We start from the raw sequence: 21288 nt of genomic DNA on the forward strand, positions 1-21288 counted from the left end.
TCTAATCCTTGTTTCCTCGCCTTATCACCATGCCTGATATAAGTACCACATTGCAAGAAAATCTTTTCTCAATTTCATTTTCACAATTACAAAGATCTCTGACCATCAGACCATCAGCAAACGAGCAGCACCCTCTTTCCTCTAAATGAAGCATCAATGCACTCCTATTATTTCTTAAGGAAGAAAGTCTTAGTTCCCGTCCTGGAAGTAAGAATTCACAAATCTGTTTTGTGAAATCCAGATCACTGGTTATCCAAAAAAGATTCAGTGTTTGAAAGAGAGCAATATAAGATAAATCTTATTACACTGTTCTTTTGCCCTTGATGACAGCACCACAGATAAGACCGGATTGTATGTGGTAAACTTTCAAGTCAAATCTTCGTAGGATGCCCTAGTCTCGTACCACAGTCACACAAAACCAAGGAAGCTCGACCCCTATTTTATTAGTTAATCTACTTCGATTTATGTGATAACAGTGGGAGCAGATCGGCCTGTGAACTCTTGCATCTTTGAAAGCTTAAGCGCCACGCCCACCTATAGCAAGAAGTATCAGAAGTCACAACCCTAGAAGATCAAATCATTGGCATCAAACAATGTGATAAAGCTGAAGGCATGAGCTCCTTACAAGTGGAGCAAGTGCTTCTTGTGAATCCCTCCCAGTCTTCATAGGGTCCTTCTCATATTGCTCAATGTAGACTCGAATGGTTGCACCTTCGGAGCCAGTCCCAGAGAGGCGGAAAACCTGAAGTGCATGATTTTGGAAGTTAACAAAATACTGCACATAAGGGGAAGTCCTATAGAGCATGTCATCTAACATTAAGCATAGATCGTGCAGTCTATGACATGGGAGATGAGAAAGGGGATAGATCGTGCAGTCTATGACATGGGAGACGAGAAAGGGGATAGATCGTGCAGTCCATGACATGGGAGATACAAGAAAAACAACAAGGGAAACTATTTACCAGTCGTGATCCATCCTCAAAGAGATATCGGATTCCCTGATGCTTTGAGATAGAGTCATCCACAGGATCCTTGTATTCAAATTCATCCGCTTGGACCACATTTGAGACATTTGGTCTTACCTCCCTGATAATCCTGAAGAAAGCAAGCAAACATATGTATCTCTTAACAAACGCCTGCCTAACAACTACATTCAATCAATAAAGGAAGACAGATTAATATATGTTTACACAAGTCAAGCTAATAATCACATATTATTTGTGAGCCTTTCATTATGCATGTGCATGATACAGTTGAATCATCCCTACTAAATCATAAACAGTATTCAATCCTCAAGGAAGGAACTCTTTAAGGACTATGGACAATAAGATGAATAAGATTGACCCCTTCTTTTTGATTCTATCACCGAAATTTTCTACATTCATTTATTTTGAAAATAAACAAAATGATGAACATGCGAGCCCATAATTGACAGTAGAGTAAAACAAATGAAGCTTTATTATCTAGTTATGGTCCCGACAATCCAGGATCCTTGGAGGGGTGAACTGGGGACAATCTTTGACCTTGTTTTTAAACAAAGTGACTACCCCAAGACTTGAACCCACGCCATTGAGCTTGTCAGCCCAAGACTTTACCATTGCACCAAGCAATGGCTCCCAAAGAAAAACAATTAAAGCAAATAATAAAAATGCTTCTTCTATAGTAACACCTAATATATTTACAAAGGCAATTTGTATTTCATAATTGAGGTGCATGAACAATTGATCACCATAAGAACTTCATAATGAACACATTAGTGCTAAATTAGCACTGTATATAGATAAATTCCAGAATCACAGCCCTGATGAATAAGTCTCGTCCCATCTACTAGGCTCATTTTATTATCCTATTCCCTATTCATTTGAATCAAGGAAATATCCCCTAAACAAGAGCTACTTTTATTATTCTCCACAAGCACTGTAACAAAATTTTGTTCCTTTGAAATTCAAAACATGTCATAAGATAGTAGAGAAGAAAAATAAAAGTGCAAATATGCTGAACAAAAAATTATTCACCATATTTTATCACATAAATGGATGTATTTTGACATGTTTTCATGCCTCCATTCATGTATCTATGGTATAATCCATGTCTCCCAATTAACCAAGACACTCATGCTAATAAAACCTCCTACATAAATCCAAGCCCATCTAATTACCACAGCACTCTAACACTCATTGTACAATGAACCACCAGAAATAATTCTCAGTAATTGGAAATTCATTGAACATTAAAAATAGATTACAGACATCCTGAAGATCTGCAATAAAGACCCCAGATTTCCTTCAATTGTATCAAGGCTACTCCAATTCCAATCAGCTAGAAGCAACCATCAACCCTATCCCTACATTGTTAGAAATAGTTGAATAATGGGAACAAGATTTATCTCAGCTGTCAAGAAGTCAAGTTCCCTCCGTAAGATCAATCATATGATCTCCAAAAACTCTTTGTTCATGGATATCATAATGTATTTGATGAAATGTTTTAACTGAAATGACAGAACTATCAGAATGCTGGGTTCACAAGTATACGATGCAGAAAAAATGGGAAATTTACTATCTAAACTCAATAGTCCATGTACCATTGAGGAGCACAAAATGATAAGTCTCATGGTTTAAGGTTCAATCCCACTCATTCCAAGAAGAATTAAAATTGCTTAGATATCTTAATGCATGAAAAATATCATATGTAGTGGCAGTCTTATCAAAGTCTAGTGGGTATCGATGATAAAGTAGGCTGGGAAATATGCTAGCAGAAATGTACTTGTTGACATCAGGAAGAGATGATTGCAGGTTGACCAAATGTTCCATAAGTTCCTTAGCCGCACCAGCATCAACATTCTGCACCAAACAATATGAACCAGTTAAGAAGAACTAGCAAGCATATTAGGAGGATGAGCAGTCAGCTACAATTATCTTTTGAGAGTAATATGAGCATGCACTTTAGTCTACCTCGTAGTCATATCGAGTATAATAGTGACGACCATAAGTGGCCCAATGCTGAAGAACTATATCTTCAACCATGACCAGCTTCTCCCCATCAAGTTTGTCCTTGTTTCTATAAGCAAGAATAGAAAGCCAAGCTAGAACTGCCCAGATACCATCCTTTTCACGAATATGATCCGAACCTGTAATAATAGCCAATGAGAATGCATGTAAGCTCCTTGCATACCTATTCTTGCATATAATAATTTTGTCCAGAGTTGAGAGACTGATAAGTAAACTTACTGCAACATGCATAAACAGGAATAAAAACACTTTGAATATGAATCCTGATTCACTTATTATCTAAATTTAATTTTTAACTTTATCATTCAAAATACATTCCAGATGATGCTGAATATGTATATACATTGAAGGCAGGATTTCCCATGCAGACACTACAAGAATGTGTGCACACAGAGATAAAGCACAGAATACATGCATGCCCTGCATGCAAGTACCTACATATTATGTGCACACAGACAAACAGATATACAAACATACAAAGTACATGCATATATAAAATATATGTACATATTGGTATGTATGTACTCATACATACATATATACTACAAATGTCTCCACAGACATGCATAAATTATAAATGTTTATGTATGTGCATATATATGGGTTTGCACAATTATATTTTGTTCACTGTTGGATTTTTTTCCTAACAATTAATAGCAATTATACAGATGAAAACCACTTGTTTTATGCCTTTGCTCTGATTTGATTTACTAATTGATCCATGATAATAATATAGAGGTAAATAAAACATCACAGCACCATTTTCGCAATCAGTTCTGAATCCATAACAGGAGAACAAGAAACAAACTATTTGCCTCAACAGTCTCTCAGTACACCAGTCTCTTCCTTTCCATCCAAAAATTCCTCAAATTCCTAACATTATCAATGGTATTGCCTTAGTTTTGTGAAGCTGAAGAATGTGTGGGTGCGGAACAAGTTTTCAAAGTGGACAGCACCCTATGTAGAACTCTCCTGCTACTAAGGACCCAATCTCTCAGTCCAACTTCTTCCCTTCTTCCCACCTATGAATAACACCCCCATCCCTCCCCTTTTACCTAATCCAATAGTTAGGCCCATTCTCTAAGTCACAACCATCATGATCACTTGGTTTCCTAGTCTACCTCACACTTTCCTTGCACATAGAAGGTGGCATGATTTGATGAAAGAGAAACAAGAAAAGAATGGAAAAGCTAAAGATGGTTTGGAAAAGGAAGAGGGCTGGGGAGAGTTCAATGAATGGTCAATTGTGTAACTGAAGGAGTTATAGATGCAGTAAGTCTAACATGTAAGAGAAGCCATGATGTAGGCGAGTGGCCATGAACAAGGCTGCTGGGGCAAGGATTATACAAGAGAAACAAGTAAGAAAGGACTAGTGGAATGCTTGCTTTTCCTCATAACTTTGCAGAAACAGGGATACGCACACATGTTCACATGCTCAAAAGCATTTTATATTACATTGTAGGTCTTTTGATTCCATTCCAACCAAAATTTTCACGTCTTTCCTTTTAACATAATATAGAACTCCAGAAGATTAACACTGCAAGATGCATGAAGTAAATAAATATCACCAACCTGTTCCAAAGCTCTCTTCACCACAGATTGAACAAAGGCCAGCATCCATCAAGTTCCCAAAAAATTTCCAACCAGTTGGTACCTGAAAAATGCCATTAATCTAATTCTGTCGAAGCCATAGAATTGAAAGCATCGGTGCTCCTTATGATTAATAAATACCTCAAAAAATTTAAGATTTAGATTTTTTGCCACAATATCAAGGGCAGCTGATGTTGGCATGCTCCTGCAGGTACCATGGACAATATGTTCAGTGAAGATTATTCACATTAAAGAGCTAGGAACTTTTATTTAAGACTTTCTTAACAAAGATTAGTAAGCAGTGTCCAACCTGTTAAAGAAAATCAACACAACTATGATGCATTGGATGTGAGTTATATGATCTATTACGACTGGCATAGCCAGTATTTAAGTGATCAATTGTAAATTTGCTTGTATTGGTTATGGTCCAATTTAAAGTTAATATAATTGGCTTTCTCTTTATTTATTTTTCAGTAAGTTCCAATTACAGAGAACACATCAAATGAAGACAAAATTTGTAATATCACAGCTAATCCTTGCCAAAAGACTTAAAATTAGAAGTGATTGTTAAAAGTGACAAGGATTTTCACGTCTTGAATCCAGACCTCAGCACTAACAACCAATGCAATAAACACCCCTGAAAACCCTCCAAAATTTCTCCAAGAATAATGAGAAATAAAGACATTACATATTTTAGGTTTCACCTGTCACTGAATCACGCAGAAAAAAGTAGTACTCCCTGCATGAAGTCACACCTCATTCTCCTGTAATCTCATTATTTACGGATGAATATGAGCAGCCATTAGAGAAAACATAGGCTTAACATCAATATGTTACCACAAAATGACCCATTTAAATTATCATATCAGGGAACCGAGACAAAAACTTACCTAATTCAGATTAAATCACATAAACTTCCAGAAGAAATTAGTGATATGCTTTTCTTGTGATCCCATCCATTTAATCACAGAAAGTGGATAATATCATTAAGCTTGTTCATAAGTGGCACACTACAGGAGAGGGCACAAGTCTGCTGTTAGGAGATCAGAAAATTGGAAGCCAAAGCCACACTAGCATCAAAAGCGAAGTAAGAGTGAGGGGAGGCATGTTACAAGAACAATACTGATCAACGGCCATTTTGGTATTGCAGAATTCCTAGAATTTGTTGCATTCTCATCCATCACCTCACCGTCCACACACACACACACAGAGGGAGGGAGGGAGGGAGCGACATAGAGAGAGAGAGAGAGAGAGATCAGCCAACATGTATCCTAAAGTTGCAACATATCAGCATCCCAAACTATTGGGGCTTTCACAATGTAAAAAGTAAAAACTACTTCTGTATTATGATAGAAATGTATGAAATAAATTCCTAAAGAATGCTAGCAATAATGAAAAAAAGGGTTGAAAAGATCACTTGTTTTCTTTATATTTAAAAATTTTATGTTTTCAACCAACATTTTAGGTTTTAGTGGTAAAAAATATTTTCCCGTACAATCATGGCCCTAATTTTTTTTCCTCCTCTGCATGTTAGAATTCTACTCTTACCCAGAGGGAAACAAAACTTTAGTATAAAAATCTTGCCTATAGGAGGTCAGCCAACACAGCAATCTGGCTTTTCCATCTAAATAGCATTTCTGGCCAAGGTAAGGGTATGCGTTCTAATTCCAATTGAGAAACTGCAAGATAGATGTTTCCTTTTTAATTAACTCTCTATGCAACTAAAACATCCATACATCAATCATAATTTCATACATCTTGAAGACTCAGGACAGACAATTGCACAGATGTATATGTCAAAGGTTGAACAGTTTTTGGCACAATATTAACTTGGATAGATGCCATAAACAGGAAGGTTTCTCCATTCAAAACAAGTGTTAGCATTGGGTGTCTCGTACTACCGTACTGTATGTTGCAGGGAACCAGTACTCAGTATGTTGCTCAATACTGTGCTGTACCAAAAAATGGTGGGTAGCATCACCCTTACTTCGCCAACACTAACTACGATACCATGTATCTGTATAATACAGTAGATAGCAGAATCTATTATGCCAATCCTCAATCAGTTTGGGTGCTGATACCAGAATTTCAAACCTTGATACAAAGTAATGAATTACAGAATTTGAACATTTTGACTGTAAGAGTCCTTGTTTCATGTTTATCAAAATGCTGCACCCCTTTTAAGTCACCATATTGCAGCCTAATTCATAAGCTCCAATTGTTTCACCAAGTGATCAATGTCAATTACCATCAAAACCCTGGAACCAAACAGTCATACAGCAAGTCCTCTTCTGTATTTATCGAAATTCCTGGAAACAAAATAGCAAATGGACCAAAGAATAACCCTTACCTCCATAAGAGGAAGTAAGACATCCTTTTTCCAACAATTAACTTACCTATCTCACTTGCTTTAATAGCATCCTATGCCATGTCTGTCCAAACAATAGAGGGATCAACAACAAAGGCTTTAGATATCAAATCCTAGAACTTCTACAGCTGGTTCCTTATGATTACTTTCAAAATTCAACAATATTTAAGTCACCAACTCCATAACCACCTTTACACATATGCTACTAGCAATTTAAACTAACATGACTTGTTTCCAGCTATTGCATACTCAACCCCACTTTAAAATGTGGACCACCTTCTCATTGGTTGTATGCGCATGGAATGACTATTCATCTATTGTATTTTCATCAAATAGGGGGCAAGAAGACTCTATGGAAAAATGGTGGTTCAATTCGATGTTGCCTTCCCTAACAAAAGATTTTTTTAACAGATATATTCTTTTCACTACTTTTTATGTCACTTAAAAGGTGTCTTTTCAGAGCTGTGAGCAAAGAGACAAAATTCAAACCAACCAGTTTTTTTGGGCCAACCATGGCATTCTGATCAACCTTAGAGAACCATAAAAAGCTGAGAGAACTCTCAGGAAGAAAATTTTGTTCTACAATTCTTATTTTAGGCAAACTAGTCACTAAGCAATCTACCTCCAAACAAGCTCGTGAAAAAAGGGAATATTTGAGGCCCCAAAACATCTCAAATAGACCAGGTGACACCTGAGATTTCAGCAATTGCTATTCCTTATTAATTGAAAATATGGTCGTGACATCTGCAAATATCATACACGAATAAGAATACAAATATTGCTTTGGTGAAGTCCTTCCTCCAATTTGAAGATATTGATATAATATGAGAAGTGAAACCTCATAAAAATGATACAACTCATAATCCAAAAACTGCATCTCCAGGGTAAAGCTCGGCAGTTCTAGAATCTTCATCAACAAACTCCATTCCATATAACTATACACCTCTATATTAAGCTTAGAGATTGCTCCGGGCTCCTTATCTTTATGTTTTATGGTAACATACTAATGGGAAGTGAAATACAATTACAAAATTTTCTTCCCTTTCATGGTAGTACTCTAATTCTAAGTTCAAAATTTTTAATGATCCTTCACCAGAACAAATCTAAGAAAATAAAAGATGTTAAATTTTACAAGGTTTGACCTGAAAATTAGACTCAACCATATCAACAATCTTGATATCTCAACTCTACTCCTAAAGATATCATTCCAAGTGAATAATAGACCTTGGCTATCCACTTATTTTAAATGTATTACTCCAAATCCTGAATACATTAGAGGACCTGTGCGAGCATGTGTTTAGTCTCACATCAACTATCCATTGCAAATCTTTGGTATTTATACATCACCAAGGAACCCAAATAATACCTTCCTGCTAGCTTTTTTGGATGAGGTCCTGGATTGCTGCGAATGGTGTTATGAGTAGATGTGGACTAAGAAAAATTGCAACACGGGCTCATTTGGGACTAACCATGGACCAATCATCGTGCTTGTATTAGGATTTGATTAGACTAAATCCTTAGCCTAGCAAGGATGCCAGAGCTTAAACAAACAAGTGTATGATCACCCGTACAAATGCATGCTTGGTCCAACATCAATTATGCACTAGAGAGATCTTGGATAGTTATGCAAGACTAAAGAATCCAAATAACACTTTCTGGCTAGCCTTTTTGAGTGAGGTCTTAGATTATTACAAATGATATCAAAGCAAACCCAACATATGGTTCATGTAGACTAGGGGACACTGCAACACGGCCTCACTTAACCATGGGCCAATCATAGTATTCGTGATTGGATTTGATTTAATTAGATTTGGACCCTTAGTCTAGCAAAGACACTATGGCTTAAACGGGCAAAGTATTTTAGAAGCATTGTAGGCATGTGTTTAGTCCCACACTGGTCACGTGCTTGAAAGATCTTGGATACTTATGTAAGGCTAAGGAATCCAAATAGTACCTACCTGCTAGCCGTTTTGGGTGAGGTCTTGGGTTGTTACATTATGCATTCCATCTATCCAGTCAGCTAATTTTATTGATAATGTATCAACTTGGCCAAAACCCAAAAAATCAGGAAGTATCTTCGTTCTACTGATAAGCTGATAAAGAGTAAACGCTATAAAACCAACCATGATGGACCAAAACCACCTAAATAAGGACTCATTCTCTACCTACCTTTGAAGTATCCAACTTGTCAAGGAGAAAACAAAAAGAATCATGTTCGAACTTGGGATATCTTCAAAAAAATAACCAAATACACGAAATCAAATGAAATTTCATATTACATTTTTTTTACTTTTCTTAATCTTGAATTGCTCTTGAATAAGTCATTCCTCAAAAATTATTTGGAAGAAAAAATTATTGAAATATTAATTAGTAAAAGCCAGGATAAGAGTATGTCTTTCCTCCTTCCCTTTTTACTCTTACTAGTGAATCTTGACTCCTAGACAAAAACTTCGAGGTTTGTGACCTCATACAATGTACATTAAGGAACCTTCATAGAGTGGTGTCCATATATTTTCATCCAAGAGCTCTTAATCTAGCCCATTACATCACACATATCCCCTTCGATGCTATTCACCATATCATCCACTCCCTAGTGCTATCTAAATCCATCATTGGTCTAACTGCATGACTTAGCTAATGGGTGAATAGCCTAATCTTAAGCCTTAACCTCTTATTACAGATCGAGGAGACTCGTAAATCCGATAAAAGGTCACCCTTTGGACTTCACATCCAAATTTTCATAACAATTAGGAACCTATGAATAGAACTAAAAGTATGTGAAGATCATTTTATTTACATCAGTTAATTGAGAAAGCTTCGAAAGATACCTGGCAACCCCCTTCAAACCAGAGGTGAAATATGGAATGGCTTGAACAGCATTTGCAGCAATTATGGCAACAGAATCCGATGGAGTTACAAAAAATCTGATTACACAAGAAAAGCATTCGTAAGTACTATGTACAATATATCTATCATTATATAGATAATCTCAGTGCATGAATACCTTTTGCCAAGGATCATGTTACGATCCGCATCACCATCAGCTGCAGCACCAAACTCAGGTGGTTCACCTTGAGGGCCTGATTTACCCAGTCCCATTCGTGCAACTAATTCCTTTGCATATGTCAGATTAGGATCTGGGTGACCACCTCCAAAGTCTTCCTGAGGTCAAAGCATGGAAACAATATATGCAACCTCAGAAGAGATATTCAACTCAACAATCTCCTAAGACTAGAGAAATTAACCAAGGTTCAGAGATACCTTAGGTGTGCAATTTATAAGTGAACTTTCATTTGCACCAAGCTCTTCAACAAAAATGTGTTTCGCATAAATTCCAGCAACACCATGAAGTGCATCATAACTGAGAGTGACCAAAAAGAACTGCCTTCAGACTCATTGACAACAGATAGTATAACAAGAAAAACAAGGAGATGCTAGCTAGGCACGAGATACATACCAGAATGTGAACTTTGGACATGCAAGCAGCTTTTGAATGGACTTGAAGTCAAAAATTGTCCTGATGGGAAAAGGAGAAGCATATTAACTTTGCAAAAATGGAAGAGTACTCTTTTTTTTTTGTTTAAGAGGTGCCATTCATCAGATAATTCTAAACATGGTTTTTTATTTTCTTTTTTCTAAGCAAATGATGGGATCACACCAACCATTTCATTGGATAATTCTAGACACTTTTATTAGGGTTTTTACCATTAAAAAAATCAAATCCAATTGTTTCTGCTAAATCATTTTTATATGAACTAGGATTGCATCAATCTCATGGTTAGATAGTATGATACTCCCAGAATGACAGAATCGGCCCCTCTACAATCTTAATCATAATGAAAATATTAGAAGTTAAAGCCAGATCAAAAAAAAAAAAAAAGAATATGAAGATTTGACATCAAGGAACCATACATATGCACAAGGAAAAGAAGAGTACTTCATCAATGTTACATAATCACTGGTTGAATCAAAGACCTCCACATCAAAAGGTCCTTCAGGCCCACCGAAGCTACTTACACCTAAAACAGAAATATCTACCTGCAATTAAAAAATGAATTAAACATCAGGTGCACAAATGAAGCATTATGAGACAAATGCAAGCTCTTAACATAGATTATACATCTGGAAGATCTTCTGCAATTAAGTATTCTTTTATAATTTTAGTATTTGCAAAGATCTTATCAGTAATAGCCTCTGGAGCAGGCCCTCCATTTTCCATGTTGTACTTGATTCCAAAATCCTGCCAGAAGCAAAAATCTGATAAACATAACAACAAAAGAATCAAAGACTATAAAAGAAAACAGAATTTTAGTCATGAATGCATGTATAAAAAATGTTACAAGCGAAAATTTTTCACCATATCAAGATGAAAGTTTGGTTCAAAATTTAATTGAACCCAGACAAGGATAGAATGGATGTTGATATATCTACAGTGCATGAACATGTTACTATCAATGAGCACAAAATCCCCTTTGATCTGACACATGATGGATATATTGAGGTCAAGAAATAAGACATTTCAAAGTTTAGATATTCCTGCTTGCAGTTAAACAACAAAACAACTATCTTTCTTTCATGGGAAAAATAAAGAGCCAGGAAGGGTACTTAATTTAATGTGTGAACAATTTCTAAGAATCCCACTCACCTTCATGCAATGATGCATGGTTTTTGGAACTGTAAAAGCAAGAGATAATAAAATAAAGAAAGTTTTGAAGGTAAAAGTACTGAATGGGGCTAACATATGTTTGTAAGTTAGATCAAAGAAGTAAAATCCCGACATAAAATTTGATTTGACAAGCTTACCTAGTGATGAAGCACAATGCTTAATTTAATTTATAATCAACCTTTTTTTACATTCTAGCCCATAATGAATGCTAATTTCGTCATGGACAATTGACAATGAGAACTCGATACTAAGCCCTTTATGAAGAAAAATAATCCTTGTATAATTTTTGTTTATGTTGTGTTCTTAGGAAATGGAATGTTCTGTCTAGGGTGCCAAGCCTGTTTTAGAACCAGAATTGAATCACTTCAGATGTGAATAAGGTTTTGGAAATCCAGCTTACATGCCAGAAGGTTGGGAAAAATATAAAGAGCATCAGTGGAGCCATCCTTATGTAAAATGACAAGTAACATCAGTACACTAGTGCAACAGAATAGGTTGAGCTACATAACTCAATTCCTATATAAATTGTATAACCATATTTCTGTGGTATCTCAAATTTTTAAAAAATAAAGACAGCAGTAGTTTTTTATTCTTCAATACCATGGTCACCAAACAAACAATATGGTTCTTCTCTCTCTAGTTGAGAACATTTTAGATCTCCCACTTATCTTCTGAAAACTTTTCAATCTTCTGTTAAGAAAAAAAAAAGAAAAAAATTTAACAGAACTGCAGTGGTGAAAAATTAACAGCATAAAAAAAATACCTCATGCGGACCACCAGGGTTGTGACTTGCTGTCAATATAAAAGCTCCTGTTGCCTTAGATCCCTGTGGTTGAAAGCATAATAGGGACCACTGTTAGATTTCGTTGAATTATCCGTGCCACAGAAACAATCCATTCACAAATATCAGGGGTACACAGGACCATATCTAATAAAAATTCAAACTCACATCTGCACCAACTCTTTCACGTATAACAGCTGAAACTGCTGGTGTTGACAGTAAACCATTTTGTCCCACCCAAATACGTCTTACTCCATTAGCAGCTGCCATTTTGATAATAACCTGCCAGATTTAAAACAAAAGCTGAGAACTCAAACTAAACTATATCAGAAAGAAAACCAATATCATTTTCAAATAGATTTAAAAACCACTAATCAGCTTATTGAACAAACAAACACCAACCAGACATTAGGTTTGGAAACACTTGCATCATCATACATCTATGAGTGCATACAAGGAGAAATCATTTTAACCCTCCAAATTATGAAGGGTTGTTCGACAGGCTATGCTTGCATGTACTTTTAGCATGAAGCTCATGCATGCTTGTGTTACAGAGTGTCCATTGGGAATTCTAGCCAATAGTTAAATGATTGATACACACTTTAGATTTATTCATATAATAAGAAACCCAAATGGTGTTTAGCCATTCAGAGGCCTTTCAGTTGCCGGGAAAAAAAACAGGCTACAAACTCCCCTCACCTCCTCCTCTCTCGCCCATTTCCACCTCCCTCTTACTCCACAACTGGCTACCTACCAACATCCTCTTCCACCTCCCTCTTCCACAACCACCAGCCATCACCACGGAGAGTGATTATAAAAACTGATGGATTTCCTATATGTCTTGTATTGACAGGTGGGACATAAAGTTGATGGCAAAGGAAGGCAACAAATGCAGACAAATAACTTAATGATCTTTTTTTTAACTGATCTAAATATATGAACTAATGATGAACAACTAAGATTTGTCATTACACTCCAATTTATGACCTGAGAAAATCATGATTCTCACCAAGGGATTACATGTAACATCAGAAGGCATAAAGAAGTAGATTTCACAAGTTCTTGCATTAAAAGTACCTGAATAGCATCCTTTGAGAAATAACGGCCATCACCAGAAACAACAATTGTAGCACCTGCATTATGAAGCTTATGCTATGATATACTAGAGGAGAAAACTTACAAAGATGTTATAATGCTACCAAAACAGCAAAACAGTAAATAATAGGTTAAAAATATATGTGAAATGCAATCCCATATGCATATTATACTCTTGTGGAAAAGCACGTGGTAAATAATAGGTGAAGGAAAAAAAGGATTATGTGGGACTAGAGTCCATCACTTGCAATGCATGTGAAAGGACCTATATTGAGGCTCCAGGCTCTGGAACCAGCCGCATAAGGCCAACCTTAGAGCCTTTTCCATTTTATATTAACTGGAGCCCAGCAGACGCAATGAATGCACAAGGAATCTCCCTAGTAAAGAGTCTGGCCAACTTTTTAGTAAATATATAGTTTTTAAACTTTTTGGATCCAGTAATTAAGGAAAATATGGAAGACAGAAGTCTCTAGACTCTAGAGGAAATTGTAAAGTCCAAATTGTCATGTATCTGATCATAGGATGCATAATTATGTAAAGAATAAGGCAGCGAGGTCACCGGAGCCATATATCTTTTTTTTTCCTTTTCTTCTTTTTTTTTTTTTTGGGGGGGGGGGGGGGGGGGGGGGGGGGAGATGGGGCCTATGATGAGGCTTTAGGCTAAAAGAAGCCTTTTCCTATTATATGTTTGTAGATGTCAGATATCGTCATTTTAGTGGACAGGGCAGCTTTAAGCAGAATATGTTTGATACAACAAAATAGCAAAAATTGCATCAATAACCAACAGTTTAAATGGTTTGTGACAATCCAGAATCATCAGGATAAAGCTAATTGTTCATGACTATTGTGTGGTGATAATTTTTGAATAATCACGAGCGATGTCAACAAGAAATACATAGGAAAGCATGCAACATAAAAAAATAAGTTGAGACCCAGATACTGGTCATATTTTCCAGACAGTAAAGAGGATCAAGAGTGGTATCTATCAACTTCCTTCGAGAGTCCAGTTATATATAAGCAAGCAAGGGTCATCAGATGATTGTAAGGTCTGGTAAGATAAATGAAAGAAAAGATAGAAAATTAAAGCCCTAAGTAACTGGACTATTAGAAAGGATGCAACAAAAGGAACTCGATAAAGATATAGGGTAGCCATCTTTTTTCTTGATCAATCACCATTAGCTTCTTGTTACTAAAATGTCGAAGTGACATTACCACCATCTCAGACAGTATGCCATTTTTTTCTTAGATAATGTCTAATTTCATTTTTAAACTGGTCTATGTCATCAAACTTGCTAATTGAAAATCTGCCATCTCAACTTCTAGACCAAGTCGAAGTCATAATGAGTGTTGTAATCAAATCAAACCGTATGTATATGTTGTGTAGGGAGTAAAACATATAGATTTTAGAGCAAAACAGAAGGGAAGACCATCATAGGAATGAATAGAGGATAAATCTATGTGGGGAGTCCATTAAACATTTCAATATTTGAACAAGAATTTTCAGAAAGTGATACAAGGAACAGTACAAACTCTTCACATCAAGACATTTGCATGGAAATCCACTTGCCTGGACTAATTTCAAAGTAGTAGATCTTAGAATCTGTTATAATCTATGTAAATAGAAAGAAAATGTTTTTTTAAATGACAAAATATCATAGTTAAATAGTTCAATTAATAATTAATGTTTAAACATCAAACTCTCTTCCTCCCTCCCCCCTCCCTCTCTCCTGGACTTGGTAGGGCTTTTTAAATGATAAAGGATCATTTAATAGTTACATAGTTCAATTAATAATTAATGTTTAATAGTTAAATAGTTCCTCCCCTCCCCTCCCTCTCCTGGAATTGGTGGGATTTGGTTTATACCTTCCTCCACCTTTTTCTCTCATGGCAACAAAGCAATGGTCCCTCTCTCAAATGGCGGCCTTCAATTCCCAAGCTCAGTTGTTATTATAGGCACTCTGTTCCTCCCTATCTGTTTTCCTTTAATTTCAGTTTTATTAACAGCAGGCTTTCTTTAAGATTGTTTTGTTTAGCCATGAGCATTTTGTTTTACACCCAAAGTCACCTATTTGCATTCAAGTTCATCATATTAGAGGTTTCCCCCTAAAAGAGAGTTATGATATTCTGTGGGATTTAGTCAACTGAAAAAACCTTTTCACTGATACCAGTATGAACACAATCTCAAATAAATTGTACTTTGCATCCTATAATGTAAACTTTAAAATTCCTTATATTCATAACCAAATCCTTAACTATGAATAAACTTTATACAAGAAAATCCTATTTCTTTGGAAGTTCCATATTTACCCGCTTCCTATATTATTGAGGTCTTTAAAAAATGAGAAAAACTAGGTGCTTTCTCTTCCACTCTAAGATATAACACTATAATCATTGCATCATCAAAGCTGGGAGCTTCTCCCTTTCATTAATATATCACAAACACAGTCTGAACTAAGTTAGTAGCAAAAGAAACCAATTTACTGATCATATTCACTGGTTCTTAGGGCTCGTTTGGTTCGCGGGAAAAAAAGGAGGGAAAGTGTGGTCAACGGAAAAGTAATGAGATGCCTCTTGTTTGGTTGGAGTTTTCAAAGGAGAAAGATGTGAAAGTTGTATTCCCATGGGAATATGATTCCCACATTTCTTGGAAAAGTCTTTCCCATGAGAAATATGGGAAAGTTACTTTTCCATGAGGCGGGAATCACCCCATTTTTATTTTTTCCCAAGAAGGCCCTTCAGCATTAAAGAAGCATTAAAGAGGCATTAAAGATCTAATTTTTATTAAGGATATAATAGAAATTATACATAACTTTCCTAGGAAAGTGGATGGCCAACCAAACATAAGCACTTTGGAAATTTGTCACTTTTCCATGGTCAACCAAACATGCCAAAAGTACTTTCCTAGGCATCATCTTCCTAAGAATTTGTTTTCCAGGAATCATATTCCTAGGAAGGAAAATGCTTCCCGCGAACCAAACGAGCCCTTAGTGTTTGATTCATAAAAAAAGGTTCTAGGTGTATAATGATTGAACCAAAGTTTTAACTCCCGGCAGAACGACGGGCATTGCAACTGTCTCATTATGTTCATGTGAGTTAACGAGACCGGGATGGGGTCAGGACACCGAAACCCATCTATACGAGGAGAAAAGAAGAAAGAGGAAAGAAAGAAAGGAAGGAAAGATAAAGAAAAAGAAAAAGTGAAAGAAGAAAAGAAGAAAAAGGAAAGAGAGAAAGAAAAGAAATGGAAAGAAGAAGAAACAAGGAACAAAGAAATAAAGGACGATAGAAGAAAAGGAAAGAAAGGTAGAAGAAAAGGAAAGAAAGAAAGGAAAAAAGGAAGAAAAAGAAAGAAAGAAAGAAAGGACAGAAGAAGGGGAGAGAGATGGAGGATATCGACTGGAATGCATGATCGGGACCGCCTTCAGGACGGGGCGAGACAGCGGAGTATCCCGTTCCATGGAGAAACCGGGATACTCTGGTCCCATAGGATTTAAAATCTTAAATTGAACTACGGATTTGTGACAGATCTAGTTATTATCGTCTAAAAGGACAGCAACCCAATAACTTCTTATAGACCATTGTCTCACTAGCATTAAGTAATGCTGAAACAGGTAAAAAAAACTCACCTGTCACTTTGCCGGCAGAAAGTGCATCAAAGGTTGACTGAACAAAGTTATGCAGGTAATTAGGTTGCTTAAATAAAGTCACCTGAGAAAAAACATGTCCATTTAGATTGACAGCACAAAACACAAACATTGTCAAAAGGGTTGAATAATAAACATTACAATGCTTATCAACCCCAACCAATAAGAGGGGGAAAAAAAGGACCACAAGTCCAAGACAGACACTAAAAGAATTCTTGTGGCATATTAATGTTAACCAGACGGAGGCTAACATGCTCTATAATCTCCCTTTTTAAAGCAGACAGAGGCTTCATCTTTCAGGAAATAAAGATTTTAAGAGTAACTGATTAGTTTTAGTATATTAAACCGAAATAGTAGAGAATTGAGATAAGCCTCGATGCTTGTTGTTGTCTCTCCCATAGGAACAGGAAGCAGTGTTAATGTTATTACTTGTTTGATTTTATAATCAATACTAAACAACTAAACAGAAGGTGCAAAACAAACTTATAAATCTGACCGAATTCAAATTTTGACTGTTGCCCTGTTTCTTGAGCAATTCTAAATTTTCACTACCACAGTAAATTCTCCTGATTTTCTACAATCCCTCGATTTCTTTTAAAATAACCAACCAAATCTCAACAGTCGTTGCAATGCAAAACGAGATGGCCAATACAACCCAACAAGAACCAAAATATGGGCATAACACCTATCGATCAATCAAACTAAGCCGATCTGATTCACGAGCTGAAAGATTCCTCAATTAGGGAAAAACTGATATCGAAAAAATAGCAAAAAGATCGACGCAAGATCAGCTGGAACGTGACCAATACGAATAGTGTCCAAATTCAGCACTAAAAAAAGAAAGAAAGATAGAAAGATCCCATCGCCAACTCTACCAGGACCGCGAAACCATTGATCTCAAGATCTACAAGGGAAAAAGAAAAATGAACAAAGAAACCCTAGATCTACGATAGGCGATCATTACCTTCTTTCTGAGGCCTGAAGTCCCGGGCTTCTGCCCCTCAAAAGGAGACGTCTCCTTCCGAGTCACCGTAAACATCACCATTTTCTCCTTCTTTCTGTCGAGATTGAGATCAAGATCGACAGAGCGGGCGAGAGGTGGGGAAAGAAAGGAAAGATAGACACGGGAGCAACGACGGAGGTAGTGTGGTGACGAGAAGCGAGCGTTATACGGCGGACGGCGCTGCTTCTAGAAGCCGCATGGTTATCGAAAGCCGCGGCGGGTTCTGTGGGCCGGTAAGATGTCGGTTCCGCGGTCGGGGCCGGCCTGCCTTCGGTCCCAAACTCGGCTTGGGCCATCAAAAAGGCCTGATCCTGGATGACCGACCCAGAAGAGCACGGTCTTCTGGAAGAGTTTAATGCTCCACTACTCGCATCAATAGAATTTCGTAAGTACGCAGTGTTTTTTCCGGTACAAGGGAAAATTCAGAATAAAAGAGAATAAAGGAAAAAAAAAGAGGAGGTGTTTGATACCGGATGATATCAAGAGTAATCTGTAATCTGGATAGAGATGGTGAAATCACCGTGCATTTTTGGAACCCATAGAGTGTCTAAATAACACAAGGAATAACTACTAGCATATATTGTTGTGTTGTTGTGTCAGGCGTATTCAAGAGTGTACTTTTTCATGAAATGAAATGCAAGGGAGAAAAAAAATTAATTTATAATTTAATTAATTAATTTTTTTGGAACAGAAATTATCAAAAAAATATAAAATTTAATCATGTTTTTGTTGAAAAAATCTTAAAAGGACAACTCTCATTATTGCTGAAAGGTTCACATATACTATGTGGAAATATTATTTCTATGTTTCTAAACTAGAAGCTCCGGAATACAACTGAGCAATCTTAACATTGCATTAAATCTTGCCCTAAGGGTCTCTTTGGTTGGAGATAATCTAGTATGAGAAAATAAATCTCATACCGAATTACTATATTTGTTATAAAAATTAGATTAGAGAAATGATAAAATAAATAGTAGACTTTTTGTTTATTTTTCTGAGAGAGAATAAAAAAATGCTACCAAAAGGTGGTTTTTATTTTCGCATGCCAGATTACCAAATAGAGGAAATCTTAAAATATCATTTTTTGATGGAAATACCCTCATTTAAATTATGTTAATATTATATTAATTATACTATAATATCAATATATTGATTAGTAATTTTTATAAATAATAATATATATTATATTTTTTAATAAATACTTATTACTTATCAATAATTTTAACATCAAGATTTATTAATAACTAATATATTTATTTATACACCAAAAACATACTAAAATTTATTTATAATAAAAAAATATTTTGTAATATATGTATAATTAGTTTAAGAATATCTAAATTAAATAGTGTTTATGTAACTATTGTACGACTCATGTAAATATATTTTAATATTTGAAATAGTCAATATTGATAGTATTAACGTAAGTAGGCTATAAATAGCCGACAAGTAGACTGAGAAAAAATATTATTACTTGAATTATTTATTTAAAAGTATAGTTAAAAATTTTATAATATTTTCATATAAGATTATTTCCAATCAAACATAGTAAAATTTATTTTTTTACAATTATTTTTTGAAATAAATAATTTTTAAAAATAGTTAGATTACTTTATAATCTGACAAACCCCAACCAAATAAACCCTATGTGTAAAGAAAACTTGTGAGCTAGCTCAGTCTTTCCGTCATCGTTGATATATTTTGGAGTTTGGTAATTATCACTGTTTGAATTGGACCTCTTAATTGAAAGACTATGTCTACCGGAAGATTTTGAAGTGATCAAGTTCCTGCATATACATGGGTATTCCCAACATTGAATTGATACATCTAAGAAAGTCAAAAAGTAATACATCATGGAAAGCACTAAGCAACTTCGCCTCGCCCATCCATAAATGATCTCCTAAGTGGTCAGCAACAAAAGAAGCACCTGTGGGTCGGTTACTTTTTCTTTTTTTTTCTTTGATTGATTTCCAAACTATAGATGGAATCGTCTTCTTTATTCCTTTTTGATGAAAGGATGGCAGACCGAATTCTCTTTTCCATTAAACTCTCTCCATGGCATGTCACTGTTGCTCCGCATCTCAGCTGACCCTTCACAGTCTTTCTATCTCTTTTGCTTTGTTTTCGGCTTTCCTTCACAAAAAAGAAACAGCCTTGTTTCCACTTCCCACTAAGGCCCTGTTTGGGGGAGCTGTTGGCAGTAGAGCTGTTAGAAGTAGAGCTGTTGGAAGTAGAGCTGTCTGAAGTAGAGCTGTTATAAAAAGCTGTTTGCTGTTTGGTAACTACATTCGTAAAGTGTTGTGGTACTTTGTTTTGTGTTTGGTAAACAAACTGAGAAAGTATTTTGTATGACAAAATTACCATAAAGGACATTGCATAGTATTATACAACAGAACATAATAAAACATAACATAAATTAATACATAAATATACGATATAGTATAATATTATTGTAATATAAAATAATATTATGTTAATATAGCATAATAGTAATATAATTATTAGAGTAAATTAATATTTGGTAATTTAACATAATATTAAATTATTTAACATAACATATTAATGTATTATGATATAATGTAATATATATTATATTTATAGTATAATACAATAATAAAAGTATAAAATATTATAATTGTTAGTATAAATTAATTTCTCATAATATAACATAATATTAAATTATTTAAAATAATATATTAATGTATTATAATGTAATGTAATATAATACAATATTTATAATATAATACAATAATAAAGGTATAAAAAATTATAATTATTATTATAAATTAATTTTTCATAATATAACATAATATTAAATTATTTAAAATAACATATTAATGTATTATAATGTAATGTAATATAATATAATATTTATAGTATAATACAATAATAAAGTTATAAATATTATAATTATTAGTATAAATTAATTTTTCATAATATAACATAATATTAAATTATTTAACATAACATATTAATGTATTATGATATAATATAATATGATATTATATTTATAGTATAATACAAAAATAAAGGTATAAAATATTATAATTATTAGTATAAATTAATTTTTCATAATATAACATAATATTAAATTATTTAACATAGCATATTAATGTATTATGATATAATATAA

The 21288-nt window shown here is 34.9% G+C and overlaps 1 protein-coding gene across 1 annotated transcript; it reads right to left on the reverse strand.

Moving 5' to 3' along the window:
- Positions 1-142: 142 nt before the first annotated feature.
- On the reverse strand, positions 143-18427 carry LOC103701107 (phosphoglucomutase, cytoplasmic 2). The gene is made up of 18 exons (XM_039130160.3): positions 18117-18427; positions 17135-17216; positions 13491-13546; positions 12582-12695; positions 12396-12458; positions 11087-11206; positions 10904-11004; positions 10424-10483; positions 10228-10327; positions 9971-10128; positions 9795-9890; positions 4740-4803; positions 4581-4662; positions 2952-3127; positions 2764-2840; positions 963-1095; positions 626-742; positions 143-534 (listed from the first exon to the last, which is right to left on the reverse strand). Exons 1-18 carry the CDS (start codon positions 18195-18197, stop codon positions 463-465), a joined length of 1752 nt encoding a protein of 583 aa, XP_038986088.3. The 5' UTR covers positions 18198-18427; the 3' UTR covers positions 143-462.
- Positions 18428-21288: the final 2861 nt, after the last annotated feature.

The sequence above is a fragment of the Phoenix dactylifera genome, chromosome 12, assembly GCF_051530095.1.
Source record: "Phoenix dactylifera cultivar Ajwa chromosome 12, Ajwa_hap1_PhDact_Kaust_v1.1, whole genome shotgun sequence".
In the NCBI taxonomy this organism is placed as follows: domain Eukaryota; kingdom Viridiplantae; phylum Streptophyta; class Magnoliopsida; order Arecales; family Arecaceae; genus Phoenix; species Phoenix dactylifera.

Coding starts and splice junctions, on each gene's coding strand:
- LOC103701107 (XM_039130160.3), bottom strand. CDS start 18,197: ATGGTGATGTTTACGGTGACTCGGAAGGAGACGTCTCCTTTTGAGGGG. Junction 10,484..10,903: donor GATTATGTAACATTGATGAA/GTACTCTTCTTT, acceptor TTTTCCCATCAG/GACAATTTTTGACTTCAAGT. Junction 3,128..4,580: donor TGAAGAGAGCTTTGGAACAG/GTTGGTGATATT, acceptor CTATTATTACAG/GTTCGGATCATATTCGTGAA.